The 18,911-nt window shown below is 51.2% G+C and overlaps 1 protein-coding gene across 1 annotated transcript; it reads right to left on the reverse strand.

Annotated features, from left to right (window-relative positions):
• P2RX6 (purinergic receptor P2X 6) lies at nt 1-17,825 on the reverse strand. The gene is made up of 14 exons (XM_027847494.1): nt 17,682-17,825; nt 9,704-9,734; nt 9,019-9,160; nt 7,154-7,304; nt 5,496-5,567; nt 3,827-3,902; nt 3,294-3,387; nt 2,771-2,851; nt 2,316-2,457; nt 1,649-1,759; nt 1,301-1,417; nt 787-852; nt 536-613; nt 1-150 (listed from the first exon to the last, which is right to left on the reverse strand). The coding sequence occupies exons 1-14, from the start codon at nt 17,823-17,825 to the stop codon at nt 1-3; spliced, it is 1,455 nt and encodes a 484-aa protein (XP_027703295.1).
• Nucleotides 17,826-18,911: the final 1,086 nt, after the last annotated feature.

The following is an 18,911-nucleotide window of genomic DNA, read 5'->3' on the forward strand; positions in this document are numbered from 1 at the left end:
CTAGGCCGTGCCAGTATCCAGGCCCTCCTTGCCAGCGGTGAGATCGGAATTCATGGCTGGGCTCGACTGTGACCAAGAACCCACGGGCCCCTCGTGATCCCCCGATGCTGAGGCCGGCTCTGGCTCCCCTTTGATCTTGGGGGCCTTTGCCTGCAGGCAGAGGGATGGCTCAGGCCCTGGTGCCTGGCCCAAAGGACATCGGGGATGACGGGAATGGGCCTGGGCAGAAGCTGCCAGGATGGATGCTTCCTTTGCCTTTCAGTGACCCGTCAGAGCCCTTGGCCCAAGCGGAATGAACCACCAGCCCAGGGGGGTGGGGTGCCCAAGGGGGGGGAGGCCTGACTCAGATCCATGCATGACCTTCAGCCACCCACTGGATGTATCAACGAGGGCGTTGGACTACAGGTCCTTTCCAGCTTCAGATGAAGCCCCCAGCCCTCCCCACAGCCCCTGCCAGACCTTGCCCCGGGAGCAGACAGACCCCCGGGCCAGGCTCGGTCATGGGACAAGGAGCAGAGGGGATGGAGCCCTTCACCTCCTCATACTTCTTCCCCCAATAGAAAGGGGCTTCTCCGTCCACGTAAAGCAAGAGCAGGTCACAGAGGAAGGTGACCTGCAGGGACGGATGGCACTAGGCTAGCCAGAGCACCCCACGCCCCGCAGGTCCGAGTCTCCAGGGGCTGGAGGGCTCTTCCTCCTCCCCCGGGAGTACTCCCCCCTCTCCCACGCCACCCCCAATACACATACCTACGGCAGCGCCAGAGAGAAAGGTGGCAGCAGACTCACCATCCCCAGTAGGGCCGTGCCCGTGCCCAGCGTGATCCCCGTAGAGACGGCACTGAACTTCCCAGCCTGGGAGAGGGGAGGTCCTCAGGCCATGGGCCTCCCCTACCGGGAGCTCCCAGTGCAGCCTCCAACCGGGCCCCGTGCTGGCCTCGGGGGTGGACCAGGGGCTTTAGACAGGAAGGTCTCTTAGGAATAACCTAGTCTGACCTGCACGCTTTGCAGGTAAGAACAGAGGCCCGAGATCATCAAAATAGGGTCGTAGCTTCATGGACCTGCAGCTGGAGGTAATCTAGGGGACCATGTAGGCCAGCCCACTCATCTGATAGATGAAGAAGCTGAGGCCCAGAGAAGAGATTTGGCCAAGATCAGGCCGACAGTGAAATCCAAGCCTGGGTCTCCTGGCCTCTGCCCGCCTTCTCCCACTGTCCTCGCCCAGAGGAGGCCCTCGACCTGTTCCATCTACTGCTGGACCGTCCGGCTTCCATCCCACCACGCACCCAGGCCCAGCCCCTACCTGCCCAGCCACGAGGATTTCAAATCGGATCCCAAAGAGTTTGAAGAGGCTTCGGGCCTCCATCCCCGGAGGCTTCCACCAGTGTGTAGCTGTCCTGGAGAACGGGGACAACTGGATGACCAGAGTTGAAGGGAGAGGCTGCTCAGTGCCTAAGACAGTCTCTCATTTTATAGAAAAGGAAACTGAGGCCCCGGGAGGAGGCACGGCTAGGAGAGCTGGAAGACACAGGAACCCCTGAACAGACCACACCAGGGTGGACTGTGGCCCCTCAGCTCCCTCCCCAACAGTGAACGAGCACACAAACATCCACCCCACCTTCCCTCCACGAATGGGGGACCTGGACCCCCACCTGAAATTATAGCCCTTCTCCTGCAGCCAGAAAGAATAACAGGGCTGGCATTCAATGCCAGGGCGATCCAGGTCACAGTCCCAGCTGATCTGGATCCTCACAACTCCTCCCTGCCAAAAGCAGAAGCCCGCTGGTCACTGCGAACAGTGGCTACCAGCCCGGGCTGGGGGGTCAGGACCCAGAGTCCCCAGAACACTGTGGAATCACAGCATGGCAGAGCCAGGAGGGGAGACTGAAGCCCAGAGGGGGCATTTCACACCCTCCTGTCACACAGTATCCATGGCTAGGACCGTGGGCTCCTACCTAATCTAATCCCGGAGGCCACCTGGGCTAACCAGGATACTAAGACTTAGGGCACTTGCCCAAGGTCCACCAGGTAGGCAGTGACGGAGTAAGGATTTGCACTCAAGTCCTCTGGGTTTGCATGCAGTGCTCTCAACTGCCCCTACTTTTTGTCCCTGCCCTTCAAAGCAATGGGGCAGAGGCCCATCGAGCCCCAGCCATGGGGTCCCTCTGAGGATGGATATAGCAGACTGGGTGACTGGGGCCAGGAGCCCATCCAGCCTGGTCATGGGGCCCCTCTGAGTGTGGGTATAGACAGACTGGGGGTCATGGGGCTGGGGCCAAGGGCGAGGCCTGGGAGCTCGCACCCCCAGGTTCACTTACCGAGAGGGCCAGGTCCTCAAAGTCCCCTCCAGCTGCCTTCACCACATCCCCCACCCGGAAGACTGGACAGAAAGGGCTGAAGAGGGCATCATACCTGCAGCTCTTGAAGTAGGTGTTATCCAGTGTCTCCAAAGTGTTGGTCCTGAGAGACAAAAGCCCACCTGTGTGTCCAGCAGGGACATTGGGAAGGGGAACGACATTCCCAAACAAATTAGAAGGTGGCTTCTGACCCCAGAATTCAACAGAGCTCCTAGAATGGTGGGACCATGGAGCTGAGAGCCCTTAGAACCCAGAAAGGCCCTTCGAACAGGGAGTGTCGGGGCTGGGAGGAACCTTAGAACACAATGTCCAAGCTTGGGCAGGTGGGTGGAGGGCCTCAGAGCTCCCTCAGCCTCGGGGGAGGCTGTTCCCAGAGCCCCCACCCTGTCCCACCCCGTCCCACACCAGCCACTCACTTGAAGACGTTGAACTTGGGGAAAGTGATGGAGTTCTTGATAAAGAGGGTGAAGTTTTCCGATTCCAGCAGCCGAGGCTTCCTTTGGGAGGGGGAGCCGCAGAAGGTTGAGGCTGCGGCCTGCCAGGGCGCCCCCGCCCCAGGCTGCCCCTCAGCACACAACGGCGGCTGGGCCCAACGCAGACCCTCAGCCTCCTAGGAGCCTCGGGACGGGGCAAAGCCAGGGCACCTCCCCCGTTTTACAAAGAGGGCTTCGAGGTCGCCAGTGAGTTAGCCACAGAACTGAGCCTCAAATCCAGCTCTCCTGACCCACAGGGATTTCTTCCCTCCCTTCACACTTTCCTCACAGCAACCCCAGGAGGTGGGCAGCGATGAATATTATTATCCCCCTTTTACAGATGAGGACACTGAGGCCCAGAAGACTGACATGATGCGTTCAGTCACCCAGCCAAGACTCGCACCCAGGGGCTTCTTTCGACTACACCGGGACGGAGCAGGCCAGACAGAGCAGGGGACAGGCAGACCTGGACGTGCCGCCACTCTCCACAGGGCACCAGCCCCAGATCTCGCAGGTCTGGTAGGTTGAGTTAAACACGACGCACTTCCCAGTTTTGATTCCTGGAACAGAAGCCAACCCAGAGTCCTTCCTCTCTAAGCTTGGGGCCACCTGGGCTCCAGCCTGGGCTAGGACCTGAGCCAAGCATCTCTGGTCTAAGAGGAAGATCATAGGGTCATGGAATTTGGAGCTGGGAGAAACCTCAGAGACCAAACCCCCTCCCCTCATTTTTACAGAAGAGGAAACTGAGGCCTGGAGAATTCAGGGGTGACCCAAGGTCACACAGGAGACCATCAGGATTTGAACTCAGATCCTGGGATTCCAACCCAGGTGTCCTTCGACTTAATAAGTGCCCTGAGGTCCAGAGGAGGGGCCCAGGGGTAAAAAGTCGGGGAGGCATTAGAAGGACACCCAGCTGCCCCAGGGGTACCCGCTAGTCCTCACTGCTCAGCACCCCCCTGGGAGACCGCCTGGGTAGTGGATGAGGCGTGAGATCGGTACCGTGGCTGTGGCTCAGTATCTCTCCAGCCGGACAGTCCTCGTCAGCCAGGCAGGGAGCCAGAGGAACAGAGGGGTGCTGGGGTGGGGGAGGGAAGAGGAAGCGTGAGCTACCATCCTTCCAAAGAAACAGATCCCCCCAGAATCACAGAGGGCTTTCAGAGAGTATCTAGTCCACCTCCACCCCCACCCCCCATCATCATACCTGGAGGAAACTGAAACCCAGAGAGGGGAGAGGGAGGGAGAGGGGAGACAGAAGGTCAGAGCAGAGCAGAAGAGAGGAAAGGAGATCAGAGGGGAGGGGGAGGAGGGGGGGAGAGGAGAGAAGGAGATGGGGAGGGAGAGGAAGGAGAGGGGAGAGGAGGAGATGGGGAGGGAGAGGAGAGAAGGAGATGGGGAGACAGGAGGTCAGAGCAGAGCAGAAGAGAGGAAGGGAGACCAGAGGGGAGGGGAGAAGAGGGAGACTCGGGGTAACAGGGAGACTGTCTTCCCGTATTTGAAGGACTGAGGAGTGAAGGAGGGATTAGCCTGGGCCTGCTTGGCCTGCCCGAGGGAGTGTCCGCTGCCCTGCCTTCCAGGGGCACATTGCTTTATATCCATTCTCCTACAGCACCTGTCCCTTTTCCTTCATGCAGTTTTTGACAGCCCGGCCTCTCTAGACTAAAAGACAATGCTTGACCCCCTGAACTGCTCCAACCAGAACACTTCAGTCCCCAAACCCCTATCAGAGCAATTAGGAAGACCATCCTGACAATGGAGTGGGCTGCCGTGCCAGGTAGTGAGCTCCCCATCACCGCAGATATGACTCCCTGTTAGGGAAGATACAGAAGAGATGCCTGCACGGGATGGGAGGAGGGCTGACATCTTCCCCACCTCTGATATTCTCAAGCATCTAAGGACTGGGGGTTTGGGTGCCTCATACATGTGTCCATGGGTCATATGTGGGAGGTCTGTCCACCGAGACAGATCACAGCCCATCTGGAGAGTTGTCTGAGGTTCAGAGGGGCCTAAGTGGTTTGTCTGAGACCACCCACTACTAAGTGTCAGGAGTGGGATTTGAACCCAGCTCTTTGTGACCAGCTGGTCCAGCACTCTCTTCTTTTTTTTTTCTTTTTTTTTTTCAGCTAGGCAATGGGGTGAAGTGACTTGCCCGTGGTCTGTGTGACCATGAGTCACACAGTTAGTGTGACTAGCTAGTGAGTGTTATGTATCTGAGGCCGGATTTGAACTCAGGTCCTCCTGACTCCAGGGCCAGTGCTCTATCCACTAAGCCACCTAGCCGCCCCAAGCACTCTCATCACACCAGGCTTTGCCTTGCTAGCGCATGGTAGGTTCTTAATGTGTGTTGGTTGTCTTCAGTGGAATTGGCTTTGGTGCTTTGGAGTTGTTTCAGAAGCTCAGGGGCTTCTGTAATCTGGGCCCCACAAGGCCCTCCTTCCCACGGCCTTGAGATAGCAGCCCACAACCTGGCCCTACCCAGGGCTTCCTCTGGCCCCCAGGGCAGCCAAGAGCTCCCTCCAGTTCTCCTCCCTGGGCTGGGCTGGGCTGGGGGCAGGGAAGGGAGGCTGGAGCTCTGGCTGTCCCTCCTCCCCAGGACAGGGGCCAGGGAGAAGCAGATCCAGGGCCCTGCCAAAGACCCCAGGGTGGCAGGGGGCTCCAACAAGGGTCTTACCTCTGGGCACGTCCCCTGCACTTGCTCTGGTGTGGCAAGGAAATTAGTCACCAGGAAAAAAACGTTCTCTCCCTAAGAGACAAGAGACCTGGGCTAGAACTTCTCTAAGGACCCAGGGTACCTTAGAGCTTGGATCTGGAAGGGGCCCCGGAGACAGAACTAAGGCAGGGCAATCAGAGCCTTGTCCCCAGGGGCTGAAATCAGAGGGTGCCAAAAGCAACCCCTGCTTGGGGTGTACTTTCTGCTCACAACCCCCCGGTGACAGTGGCCTCGTGCTGAAGGGTCCTTCCTCCCCACCATCCCCAGACCCCAGCATCCCCCATCCCCGGAAACAACCATACTACAGTGTAGAGACACACACAGACACCCCAAACTTCCCTCCTCGCACCCTCCCCCCAACGCCTCTTGTTCTGCCCCAGACAAGCAGAACTGCACTTGGAGCCCTCTCAGATACTTCGAGACACGGACGACCGTCGATCCTGTCCCCAGCCGTTTCTTCGAGGGGCTGAACACCCTCAGTTCTTGGGAATGGCGCTTGGATGACGGGGACACCAGGCCCTTCCCCATCCCAAATGGCCTCCTCAGATGAAGCCCCTTCCCCACCTCCCCTCATCCTACCCTCTCCCCACAAATCTGCACCATTTCTAATTCGATATGCCTTCCACAAAATATTTATTAAATACCGACTGTATACAGAGCCCTTTGTTGGGATGATGCAAGGCTTAGATAAGGCACAGTTATCTCCCTGTTTGCGGCTTTAGCTCCTAATTCCTATTTCTAAAGCTTAGGTCTGACCACATTCCCCCTGGCCTGACATCCTTCAGAGGTTTTCTGATTTGTATTAGGAATTTTTAATAATGACCTTTAAGAGAAAATACAGACTCCTTCAGTCTAGCTCCATCCTACCTTTCCAGCCTTACTGTCATATCACTCCCCTTCATGTGCTCTAGGATCCAGCCAAAACTAGCTTCCTTGCTGTTCATCACACGAGACACTCCATCTCCCATCTCCCCACCTTTGCCCAGGCTGTACCCTATGCCTGACATGCAGGTTCTCCTCATCGCTGCCTAGTCAAACTCCTAGTTTCCCTCAAAGCTCCGATCGAGAGAGGGCTTTTCTGGTCCCTCCTTCCCTCACTGCTCCAGGGTTACCTTGGATTTCCCTCTGCATCTATTTAGATGTGCACAGGTTGTCTTCCCACAGTCAAAAGGAATCTCATTGAGGGGAGGCACTGTTTATTTTTGTCTCTGTAGCCCCAGCACAGTACCCATCGTGTAGAAGGCATTTTTGCTAATGCCTGTTGATTGATTGAAAGCGCTAGCCATCTGTAGCCAGGATGTGAAATATTCCCCGGACGATGGGCCAGGTGAGTCTGGGGGAAGTTTGTCACCGATAGAAAGACCAGGGAATGCTTCCTGGAGGAGGTGGCGTTGGAGGTGGGCTTTAAGGGACGGAGGAGGATTCAGTGGGTGAAACAGGAAAGGTGTGTGAGGGTGGAACCAGCCAGGAACAAGGTTGGTGCCGGACAGGTTGGCAATGGCCAGTGATGGGACCCGGCCTGGGCTAGTCTGAGCGGCCCTGCAGCCAGCTGGGGTTTGGATGGGAGCCTCCTACTCCCGTGTCTAGCAGGAGAGGAAGGGAAGAAGGGAGAGCCTCACCTGGGGGGGCTTCGTGTAATCGACTACGTCCCACAGTCTGTTTCCCAGTGCCTCGATCTGGCTGACTGAGACCCCTTTCAGCTTGGTGATGACTGATACCTGGGGATCAGACTCCTTCTCCTGGTAACCCTTCTTGAAGATAAGAGACCACCTGCCCAGGAAAATAAGAGACTCAGGCAACAGTAGAAAGGACTGAAGGTCCTTTCTCTCCCCCTCAGTCACCCCCTCCCTCCTTCGTTCGGTCGGTGGGGCCATCGGTCAGTCTTCAGTCCATCTGCTGATGGGTCAGCCTTGGCTGGGGAAGGGAGGGAGGCAGGCCTCCTCAGAGAGATCAGGGCCCTCCTGGGTCTTCCCCACACATCGTCTCAGAGAGGGACGGAAGTCTGGATCCCCCGGGAGCGCCATCAGTGCCGGGGGCTGGCAAACGGAGCTGACGGCCACAAGATGGGGAAAGTCTATGATGAGAGAGTCAGCATCTGGGTGTGCCCCGGACTTGATCTCGGACCCCTGCAGTGGGGGCTTCTCAATGGGTTGGCCCATTAGCAATTCTGCTCCCCAGCTTTCACCCAGACCCTTGTCACCACCTCCCGGATGGCCTCCCTCCCTGCCTCGGACTGCCCCTCCCCAACCCATCTGAAGGCCCAGAGAGGCCTTACCGCTCCCCTCCCCTGAGGAAGGGCTTCCTTCCGCCTCCCGGGACGCAGGACGTCCTCCCTGCCTGCCCCGGAGGCCCTCAGCACAGACCTCCAACCACCTCGGGGCCTTCGTCCCCACTGTCATGACCCTTCCTGACCCAAGCTAGCCAGACCCAGTGAGGGAGACGGCTTAGGTATGATTAATCGCAGTCACAGCTCACTGGCACTTATAAAGCACTTTAAGGTTTGCGAAGCTTTACAAATGTTACCACGTTCGTTCTTCATGACCACCCTGGGAGGCAGGAGTTACGGTTACTCCCATTTTACGGACGAAGAAACTGAGGTAGGTGGCTGTTAAATGAATTGCCCCGGAAAACACAGCTAATATGTGTCTCCAGCAAGACTTGAACTTGGGTCTTGCAGCCTCTCAGTCCAGCACACTGGCCACAGGGCCACTCAGCAGCCACACAGGTGGCTTTTTAGCCAAAGACACTGCCCACAAAGCACCCTGACTCAGCATTCTAACTCTATTCCCCCTCCTTTCTGGCCTGTGAAGCCTGGAAGACCTCCGATCATAGAGTCCGACCTTTAGCCCAGTGCAGGAATTTCCTCTATGACCTGACTGTCCAGCGATCCCATAGCCAGTGCTTGAACACCTCAAGGGACAAGGAGCTCACTACCCGGAGGGGCAAAGCAAAGGAGACCTACTCAGCATCCAATCCTGACTACATAGTGGGAGGGAGAGACAGATAGGCCTGGGGCTCAAACCCCAACCCCGATGCTTACTCTCTGTGTCACCCGGCCAAAGTGACTTACCCTCTCTGGGCCTCAGTTTCCTCCCCTATAAAATGGAAAGGGTGGGGCAGGAGGGGAGGCACTAAATCACTTCTGAAGTCCCTTCCAGCTATAAATCTGATGAGACCCGGAATCACAGTGTCCGAGCAGGAAGGGAACCATGTAGCTCAGATCCCTAATGTTACACAGGAGGAAACTGAGGCCCATCAACAGGAAAGGACCTGCCCAAGATCACCTGGTCTGTGGCAAAGTCTGTCCCCAATTCCCTTTCCCAGAGAGCTGGAGCCAAGGCTGCTGTCCCGTCCCCCTCATCACCTCCCCCACAATGAGCTCTCCTCTTTTATCCCCCCCCCATAAGGACCCCTCCTCTCTCACCCCACCCCCCACAAGGACCTTTACTCTCATACCCCCCCACAAGGACCCCTCCTCCCTTACCCGATTACATATCCCAGGATGCCAAGCTGCAGGACCCTCTGGAGAGCACCCACCCTCCGGTTCCGGGTGAGGACATATTTCTCTGTCTTGTAGTCCAGAAGCCCCCATCCACGCAGGGACCGCAGCACCCCCATGCTCATGCCTATGAGTCAGCACAGGGAGTGATGAGCTGGTCTGCCTAGGGCAGCCTGCCCACTTGGCAAGCGTCTGTTAAAGGCACAGAGGCTCCTGGCTGGAGGTGGGAGGGGAAGGAAGGAGCAGCAGCTTTAGTCACTCAACTGGCCAAGCCTGCTCAGCCCCTCGGGCCCAGAGAGACGGACAGAGCAAGGAACGGGGAGACCAGAGGAGGCCACGAGGTCTTGAGATACCAGAGTACCAGGGCCCACGCCGTCTGACTTTAGGCAGGCTACTTTCCTCGCCCAAAACTTGGTTTCCCCACCTGTAAAATGAGAGATTTAGATTTCAGGCCCCTCCTTAGGGACTTTAGGGACCTTTCCAATTAGGGATCTGATTAAAGATCTGATATTCTTCGTTCCAAGGCCACTGCAGCCCTGACATCCCCTGTTCTCGGGCCCCTCCCAGCCCTGACATCCCCTGTTCTTGGGCCCCTCCCAGCCCTGACATTCCACATTCTAAAGTCTCTCCCAGTCCTGTGAGTCAGTGATTCCTTGTCATCGAAAAATACCTGTGTGGAGAGCCGGGAGTCCTGGGTTTGGCTTCGACCATAGGCACTCATCAGCTCAGCGCTTGTTGACATCCCCTACACCCCTCCCCCCCACACACATACAACCCCCTCCCTCTCTGAATCTCTTTTCTCCTCAGTAAAATGATAAGTCTGCCTCCCCTAACCCAACCAGGGCTGTTAGTAAGAAAGTGCTTTGTAACCCTTAACAAGCAAGAAAAAGAAGCAGCTCTTCTGGTGTTCGAGCCAGGAGGGAACTTGGGGATCAGCAAGCACCCTCCCCCACTACCACCCCCACTTTCTTTCCTTTTTTAAAATTCAATTTTGCTTTATTTTCATGGTTCCTTCCCTCACCCCCATTGAGAATTCAAGAAACCAAAACCCATTACAAAAAGGTATAGAAATGCAAAGCAAATTTCCACATTAGTCACATCAAGAGTTAAAAAGAAAGAGAAAAAAAAGTCTCCTTCGATCTGCATTCAGACTCCACCACTTCCTTCTCTGGAGGTGGAGAGCATTTTTCATCATGAGTCCTTTGGAATTGTCTTGGATCATTGTATTGCTGAGAAGAGCTAAGTCATTCACAGCTGATCATCAGACAGTGTTGCTGCTACTATGTACAATGTTCTCCTGGTTCTGCTCATTTCACTTTGCATCAGTTCATATAAATCTTCTCAGGTTTTTCTAAAGTCTGCCTGCTCACCATTTCTTATAGCACAATAGTATTCCATTACATTCATACACCACAACTTGTTTAGCCATTCCCCCATTGATGAGCATCCCCTCGATTTTAAATTCTTGGCCACCACAAAAAGAGATGCCATAAATATTTTTTTACATGTGGGTCCTTTTCCTTTTCCTTTGGTCTCTTTGGGATAGAGACCTAGTCATGGTATTGCTAAGTCAAAGGATATGCACAGTTTTATAGCCTTTTGAGCATAGTTTTAAATTGCTCTCCAGAATGGTTGGATCAGTTCACAACTCCACCAACAATGCATTAGTGTCCCAATTTTTTCCATATCTCCTCCAACATTTGTCATTTTCCTTTTCTATCGTATTAGCCAATCTTATAGGTATGAGTTGGTACCTCAGAGTTGTTTTAATTTGCATTTTTCTAATCAATAGTGATTTAGAGCATTTTTACATGACTGTATACAGATTTGATTTCTTCATCTGAACACTGCCTGTTCGTATCCTTTGATCATTTATTAATTGGGGAATGACTTTTATTCTGACAAATTTTGCTCAGCTCCTTATATATGTGAGAAATGAGGCCTTTATCAGAGAAACTTGGGGCAAAGAATTTTTCTCCAGTTTCTTGCTTTTCTTATAATTTTAGCTGCATTGACCCAAGACAATTCTGAAAGAAACCATGATGAAAAATGTTATCCACCTACAGAGAGAAAACTGATGAACTCTGAGCACAGATTGAAGCATACTTTTTTAACTTTCTTTGTTTTTCTCCTTCTTTGTCTGTGTTTTCTTTTGCGACATGGCAAATATGGAAATATGCTTTGCATGACTTCACATGTAAAATCAATATCACATTGCTTGCTTTCTCAAGAGTGGGGAGAGAGAGAATTTTGAACTCAAAAATTTTTAAATGAATGTTAAAATTTAGTTACATGTAATTGGGAAACATTTAATGAAATGAAAATATATTTTAAAAATAATAATTTTAGCTACACTTATTCTGTTTGTACAAAAACTTTTTAATTTAATGTAATCAAAATTATTCATTTTACCTCTTGTGAAACTTGAATTCTCGTTTGGCCATGACCTCTTCCCCTACCTATAGATCTAACAGGTAGTTTTTTCCATGCTCTACTAATTTGCTCATGATATCACCCCACAGGTCTAAACCACGTGCCCATTTTGAGCTCATCTTGGTATAAGCCTGAGGCTGCAGGTTCCCCACCCCTGGATAAGATGTGAGATGTTGCTGTACACCTCGTTTCTGCCAGCCGGACCTCTAGTTTGCTCAACAGTGTTTATCAAAAGGTGACTTCTTCCCCCAGTGATTTTAGGTGGAATTTCTCTTTCTATCTCTTCCTGCTGGGTTTTGTTGGTAGTATGTAGAAATGCTGGTGATTTATCTGGGTTTATTTCCTATCTTGCAACTCTGCTGAAGGTGGTCATTGTTTCGATGAGTTTTCTAGTACATTTCCAGGGTCCTTTAAGTACATACCATCATATCGTCTACAAAGAGGGATCATTTTGTTTCCTTGCTTTCTATTCTGATTCCTTCCCCTTCTTTGTCTTGGCTTATTACTAGAGCTAGGATTGCTACTACAATATTAAATAACAATGGTGATGACGGACATCCTTGGCTCTCCTCAGCCCTCTTAGCTGAGAAAGTTGCCTTACACTATCCAGGAAAAAAAAATTGCAGTCATCTACTGAGCTCCCTCCCCTCCTTCTCATCTCCTATGACTCAGGTGCCCCATGCCCCCTTCTCCTCCTTTGCCCCTGTCTCACAGGATGAAGTGGCCTCACCCTTACCCAGCTTGACCCCTGTCCGTGCTCGAGTGACCCCAATTCCATCCCCTCTCCCCCAACAGACTACCTCCCTATCCCCACTCTGTCACTTTTCTTCAATCTCTCCCTCTCTACCTATTTCCTTTTGGCCGCAAACCTGCCCGTGTCTCCGCCATCTTGAAAAACCCGAACTTGATCCTTCCATCCCTACTAACTATCATCCTCCATCTCTTCTGCCCTTTGTAGCTAAAATTCTGGAAAAGCTGCCTCCCCTGGGGCCCCCACTTTCTCTCTTCTTAACCCCTTACAATCCAGCTTCCTATTTCATCATTCTGCTGATGATGTTACCAGTGATCTCTTAGGTGCCAAATCCAACAGCCTCTTCTCCATCCTCCTTCTCCTTGGCCTCTCTGTGGCCTCAAACACTGTCCGTCACCCTCTCTTCCTTAGCATTCTCTCCTCTCTGGAAGTTCAGGCTACTTCCCCCCTTCCCCACCCCCTACCTCCTGTTCTCCTCCTCCTTCTCTGACCGCTCCTTCTCCGTCTCCTTTGCTGGATCCTCCTCCGCGTCACACCCTCTAACCCTACATGTCCCCCAGGGCTCTGTCCTGGGCCCTCTGCTCTTCTGCCCCTTTACCACTTCACTGGGTGATCTCATCAGCTCCCATGGACTTAATGGCCATCTCTGTGCTGATGATTCTCCAATCTCCTTTTCCTGCCCCAGACTCTCTGCTGATCCCCATCTCCAGAAATCCCCAACCAGATGTCCACCAGACATCTCGAACTCTGTGTCTAAAACAGAACTCATCACCTTCCTTCCTAAGCCCTCCTTTCCCTCCTGCCTTCCCTGTTATTGCAGAGGGCACAGCCCTCCTCCCAGTCCCTCAGGGTCCCAACGCCATCCTGGACTCCCCCTTATTTTTCACCCCCCCCAACATCCAATATGGTGCCAAGGCCCGTCAATATCACCTCTGTAATGTCTCTCAAATACACCTCCTTCTGTCCTCTGGCTCTGCCCCCAGCTTGATGCAAGCCCTCATTATTTCAGGCCTGGATCGCTGCAATAGCTGCTGGGGGGTGGTCTGCCTGCCTCACGTCTCTCCCCACTCTAGGCCCTCCTCCACTCAGCCACTACAGTGATTTTTCTAAAATGAGGGTCTGACAATGTTACTGTCCCTAGTGTCTCTGGGAGCAAATGCAAAATGCTCTCTTTGGCATTCAAAGCCTTCCGTGACCTAGCCCCCTCTTCCCTTTCCAGTCTTTTTGCCTCTTACACCTCAACACATACTCTTCAATCCAGTGCCACCGGCCTCCTGGCTATTCTACAAACAAGACCGTCCATCTCTCAGCTCCAAGCATTCTCTCTGGCGGTCCCTCCATGCCTAACCCCCTCCTCTGCTCCAACTACCAGCCTCCCTGGCCCCCTTAAGTCCCAGCTAAAATTCTACCTTCCACCTGAATCCTTCCCCAACCCCTCTTAATTCCAGTGCCTTGTCTCGGTTAATTATTTACTATTTTCCTGTATAAAACTTGTTTGTATGTAGTGTCACTAGATTGTAAGCTTCTTGAGGCAGGAACTTTTTGCTTTTTTTATATCCACAGTGACTGGCACATAGTAGGCACTTAACACGTGTTTATTGATTGATTAATTGATTGCTGCCTGATCTTATTGGAAAGGTTTCTAGCATGTCCCCATTACAGACAATACTTGCTTTTGGTTGTAGATTTACAAAGTTGTAATCAATCATTTGCTTTCAATCAATTTACATTGTAGTAGGTTAAGAAGCGTGTATGTGACTGTGCCCAGGCTAGCAGGGCATTGGCTCCGGCCCAGTCCCCTACTAGTAAAGCTGAGCTCCTGCAGAGCGTAGCTGGTGAGCTAAATTCCTCATTCCTAGTAAAAGCCTTGTTATAGATTATAAATCATAATTACATGGGGCTAGGAACGCCCACACCTTGAGTACTGCTAATCTGTTAAAATTCCCTATTCCTGTGAAGGTTTCCTGTTCTTGTCAGAGATATTCACCCGAAAAAGATTCCATGACATTAATGGAAACTCTTGTAATATCCTGGCCCACCCTTTGACTGTAAGGTTGCGCTTGAGAACCTAGAGGGCCCCACGTGGCCTTGAGGCCGCAGGTTCCCCAGCTCTGAGCTGGCCCATCAGAAATCACAAATGCCCATGTTAATCGATGTCATGTTCCTCAATCTGTGACCAATGTTTCTCATTTATTGTTTATGTTCCCCATTTTAAAGTTCCTCATTTACACCTCTAAAAATCCTTGTAAGTTCACAACAAGGTCCTTGTACCAACCAAGGTGGTCTGGGACCTACTTTATCAGCAAATAGCCAGTCATTACCAATAAACGTATCTTGCTTGGAACTTTTTTTGCCTCGGTTTCTCTTATTCAAAGATTTCAATCATGACAATTGGTGACTTCAGCAGGACTCCAGTGTGGGATTCTGGTTTTCAGGATGGCCCTTTGAAAAAGTTCCCTAGAGCACACTATAGTTGATTTCACTGAGGGCTTCTCTTCAGGGAACCATCTCTGGAGATTGGACTCCCCCTCAAGTCCAATCCAAATTTTCTCTGAGTTCAAGTAAACCCTAGGAAAATTCCTTTATCTTGTTTGATTGGGGAACCCTAGAGGATTACCTTTGTCTGTCCTACTTGGGGAACATTTTTGTCCCTTTATCAGATTCAACTGGGGAATTCTATTTCTCCCTTTATCCACTTTGACTGTGGATCTTTTTATAGGGGAACCCCACCTGTTACCAGAAAGAGATAGCGGAATCTCTCCTAGAGAAAGAGAAATCCTTGGTGCAGATAGGAGTTAAGCTCCTGCTATCAGCAGACTGCCCAGACAGAGCATTTCTTCTGCCATTTAAAGAATCTTTGTTGCATATAGAAAAAAAAAAAAAACCCTTTTGGAAGTAAGATAAATTCTGTCTTCTGTAAATAACTGGGAATCCCAAATGCAGGTAAAAGAGCTCTAAAGGTTTTGTTTGTTTTTGTTTTTCTTATTGTGGCAACTGGCAAAGAGTCTAGAGGGATGAAGCGTTGCTGATTTTCCCAGCTAGCAGGAACTTGGCTTCTACATCTTCATTGAAAGTGGAAGAGTCTGCTGAGTGCTTGTGTGTGTGTGTGTGTGTGTGTGTGTGTGTGTTAGTATACAGTTATGCCTTCCACATCTTGACTTTACCCATCATATTTTCAACATAAGAAATTAAATGCAACTTTGGAGGAGTTTTACAGAAGCTGCAGACGACAGGCAAAAGCCAGCAGACAGCACAGAAAAAGTTTAGAAACTCAGAAATGCATAAAAAAGTGGTATTATATGATATCCACATACTTTATCTTTCAATATCATAAATATACACAATTTCTTTTTTAAAGTTAAGATAAGTCAAAAGTTAAAGTTTGCAAAAAGAACATTAAAGCCAGCAGATGACACACAAGGTTAGTATTTTTACTTAACGTTGACCTACATATAGCCTATGACCAAGTTAACCCAAATTTTATAAGAAGGTACTGTAAACACCCCATAAAAGAAAAAGAAGTAATTCTCTGGTACAAAAGGGAGGGTCAAAAACTTTATGCAGATTTTCCAGATGGCCCGGTCACCCCACCCCACCACCCACCCACACAATGTGGAAGGGATAACTGTGGCAAACTGAGTTTTCCTATTGAGATGTCTCAGAAAATAGAGTGGCACCTGGAATGGGGGAAACTAATTTGCAACGCAGAGATTCCCTGTGCCCAAGATGAAATCCTTTCTGAATATAGGCTACTCCCTGTGACAGACAGCACAGACTCTTATCACTCACACAGGAGGAAACGTTCCTCCTACAGCTGCAGGAAGCCTTGTTACACGGAGAAGCATCAATGGTGGAAGGATAGAAGAGCCCAACCTCTAGGGACCTCAGAGAGATTCAAGGCTGTCATTGTCTTCGTGATCTGTTCCAGTCTGTATTTGCCGAGTCTGAGGGGGTGATTCGGCACAGTTTTAGGAAGCAGAACTTCGGAATTCTTCCAATTAACAGAGCTGACTGTCAATCTACACTCCGTGCGCTTCCTTGTTTATTTTCCAGTCTCTTTTGTTGTTCATCCTGAGTGACAGATTCTGACTCCCAAGTGATACAGCAGATAGGGCAAGCCCTCGTACAACTAGGAGAAGCTTTGGTACCCACAGAGGGAGGGAGATTTAATCTTCTGGAAAGCAGAGGGCTTCGTCATGCTAGAAGAACAGTCTTTTCTACACGTAGCAGAATTTCTGAGGCTTCAAACGAGGAACTTGACGAGGTTGTAAATTTGATTTTTGACTCTAAAAGGTGTGTAGATCTGCTCTGATTTTGATTGGCAATGAGCAGGAAAATCTCTGTGGCGCAAAGATCACTCTAATTATTGGAAAATAAGGGTTGCTTCTAAATAAAGCAAGAGATACAATCATGGGAAATACAGTGTTCCTGCTGGAACTGCCTTGGAAAAATTCTTAAGATCTTGGGACCAAGGGAAGCTCCTGGTCCAACCTGGTATGACAGAAAGCCCACCTACCATAAGGGTATGTAGAGAGGCCCCCATTGTCCTCTCAAATTCTACAGCGGGATTTAGCTTTCATCCCCTTAAAGGCTCCACTCTGTTCAGAATGTGGACAATGTCCTGTGAGCAGCTACCAATGTCGTAGTCCAGCGAGAAGGCAGCACCACCTTCTTCTCCAACTTCATCAGGGAGGCCATGAGGTCTCCAAGGCAAAGGTACTGTAATGTCTTTCTTAGGTCAAATATCTTGGTTTCATCCAGTCTGACCGCATCCCAAGCTGTTTGTCTGAAGCACAGGCAAGTCTTCCAACAACTGTCTACTCCAAAGACTAAAAAATAGCTTTGTGCCTTCTCAGGCTCTGTAGGCCAAGGCCAGCAGTGGACGCCATCTTTAGTGAGACCTCAAGCCTTTAACTGCTCTTACCAAAGACTCTTCCAGAACCCTTGCCACCTGAACCAGGATGTCTCATGGCTCTCGCCACCCTCACGAAGGCTTTCTTGGACTCCCAGATGAGTCCTTTCTCTTTTTGTACATGAACAAACATAAGGGAGTGTCACCGAGGGTGCTCACCCAAGACCTCAGACCCTCTTTGTGCCAGCTGGGTTCTGTGGCTTCAGGTGCTCTGCTCTGCTTGACAGCCGCAGCAGCTACTGCCCTTTTGGTAGTAACGGCCTCTGAACTTGGTTTTAGGGATCCCATTTGTCATTCAGTGCCCTAGTGAGGTTGAGGCTCTTTTTTTGAGACATCACAGTTAAGGTTTTTCTGATCAGAAACTTGCTAGTGAAGTGACTATTGGGAAAGCCAGGTGTGGCTCTTGAGTGGGTTCTGTCTTCAAGCCCACCACGCTGCTCCCTGATTTACCGACTTCGAGCCAGTCTCTGCATGACTGTTCTGTTGGGATTCGTGTGGCCCAGTGATAACCTTACTGATATTCCTCTACAGAATCCCCGTCTGGTTTTTCACACCAATGGCGCCTTTTTTATAAAGGATGGAATTCGGTCCACGGGTGCTGCCATAGTCTCTGATTATGATCCTCAATGGTCTGCTTCTCTTCCACCCAATCTCAGCGCTCAGGATGCCAAGCTCATTGGCCTTGCTCAAGGTCATTGTGCACAAAGCGCCGATGTCTACACTGACTCATGCTATGCTTTTGGAGTCTGCCAGGATGGGGGGGGCGGTTTTAAGCTCCACCAGTAAGGCAGTTTTGAATGCTGACTTTATCAAAGACCTTCTAACCACTATCCAGCTACCCAAGAGCATTGCACACTGCTCTGCCCACACCAATGGCACCGATCCCGAGGTACCTGCCGAGCTGATGCGGCTACAAAACCGGCCGCCTTGGATGGCCCCACCCCTGTGTTTCACCTTGCCACGACCAACAGCAAAGACTTCTCCCTTCCTCTTCTCTACAGTAACATTGACTTGATCCATCATGACACCAAGGCCAAGAAACAGAAACAGTGGTACAAGGTAGAACGGGTCTCCGGGCTCTGGATGACTGTGGAGGGTAAGCCATCCCTCCCCTAAGCTTCTATCACCAGGTGTGTTCATAAGCGGGAGGGGCCGTTTTGGCCCTCAGGGAATAGTGGACACAGGAAGGCCGTCTTGGGTCTCTTCTGCTATCACCCCTGTGCTGGCTCATATTTATTGTGCCTACGGAGCGTTTAACCAGCACGCCTTCTCTAATATTGTGTTCACTGGGCGTCCCTTGGCATACCCTTCATTTGAACGTTTACAGATTGATTTTATAAATACGCCCAAGGCTGGCCATTGCAAAATTTGTCTTGTGATTATTCCAAGCAACTTGTCACACTGGAGTCAATGCCTCTGAGAATGCAAGAAGTCCAACGCCTAGAGAAGAACGGTCACTTTGCTCTTTACCATTCACTTTTGGCTTCATCTTTGGGATTATCCGTGCAGAGCTGGCCCTGTCCCACACTGCCCTCCTGATTCTGATACCACTGTCCATTGCCCTCTCTAGCCCAACTAGCTTAGAAAATCAGGGGCTAAGTGCTGCTCTTCCTGACTCGGGGAGATTATCCAGCGTGGGAAAATGGCCCCTGTTCACTTTGTATACTACATTGCTCAACTTCTTTCTGCCTGTTAGGATTTGCACCAAAACTGTCTTGTGGCTGCCTTATGACTGTCTTAGCTGGGCTAGTTGCCCTTGCCTTTGGATTTTTGGTGGCAGAT

This window comes from Vombatus ursinus, unplaced genomic scaffold, assembly GCF_900497805.2.
Source record: "Vombatus ursinus unplaced genomic scaffold, bare-nosed wombat genome assembly UNPS02015411.1, whole genome shotgun sequence".
Lineage (NCBI taxonomy): Eukaryota > Metazoa > Chordata > Mammalia > Diprotodontia > Vombatidae > Vombatus > Vombatus ursinus.

Bases quoted from the DNA above. Each gene is read 5' to 3' on its own strand.
- P2RX6 (XM_027847494.1), bottom strand. From the start codon at position 17,825: ATGACCTTGAGCAAGGCCAATGAGCTTGGCATCCTGAGCGCTGAGATT. The intron at 853-1,300 runs GTAGGGGCTGGG...CCCCTCTCCCAG, and splicing joins AAATCCTCGTGGCTGGGCAG to GCTGGGAAGTTCAGTGCCGT. The intron at 151-535 runs GTGAAGGGCTCC...CTCTGCCTGCAG, and splicing joins GGGGGAAGAAGTATGAGGAG to GCAAAGGCCCCCAAGATCAA.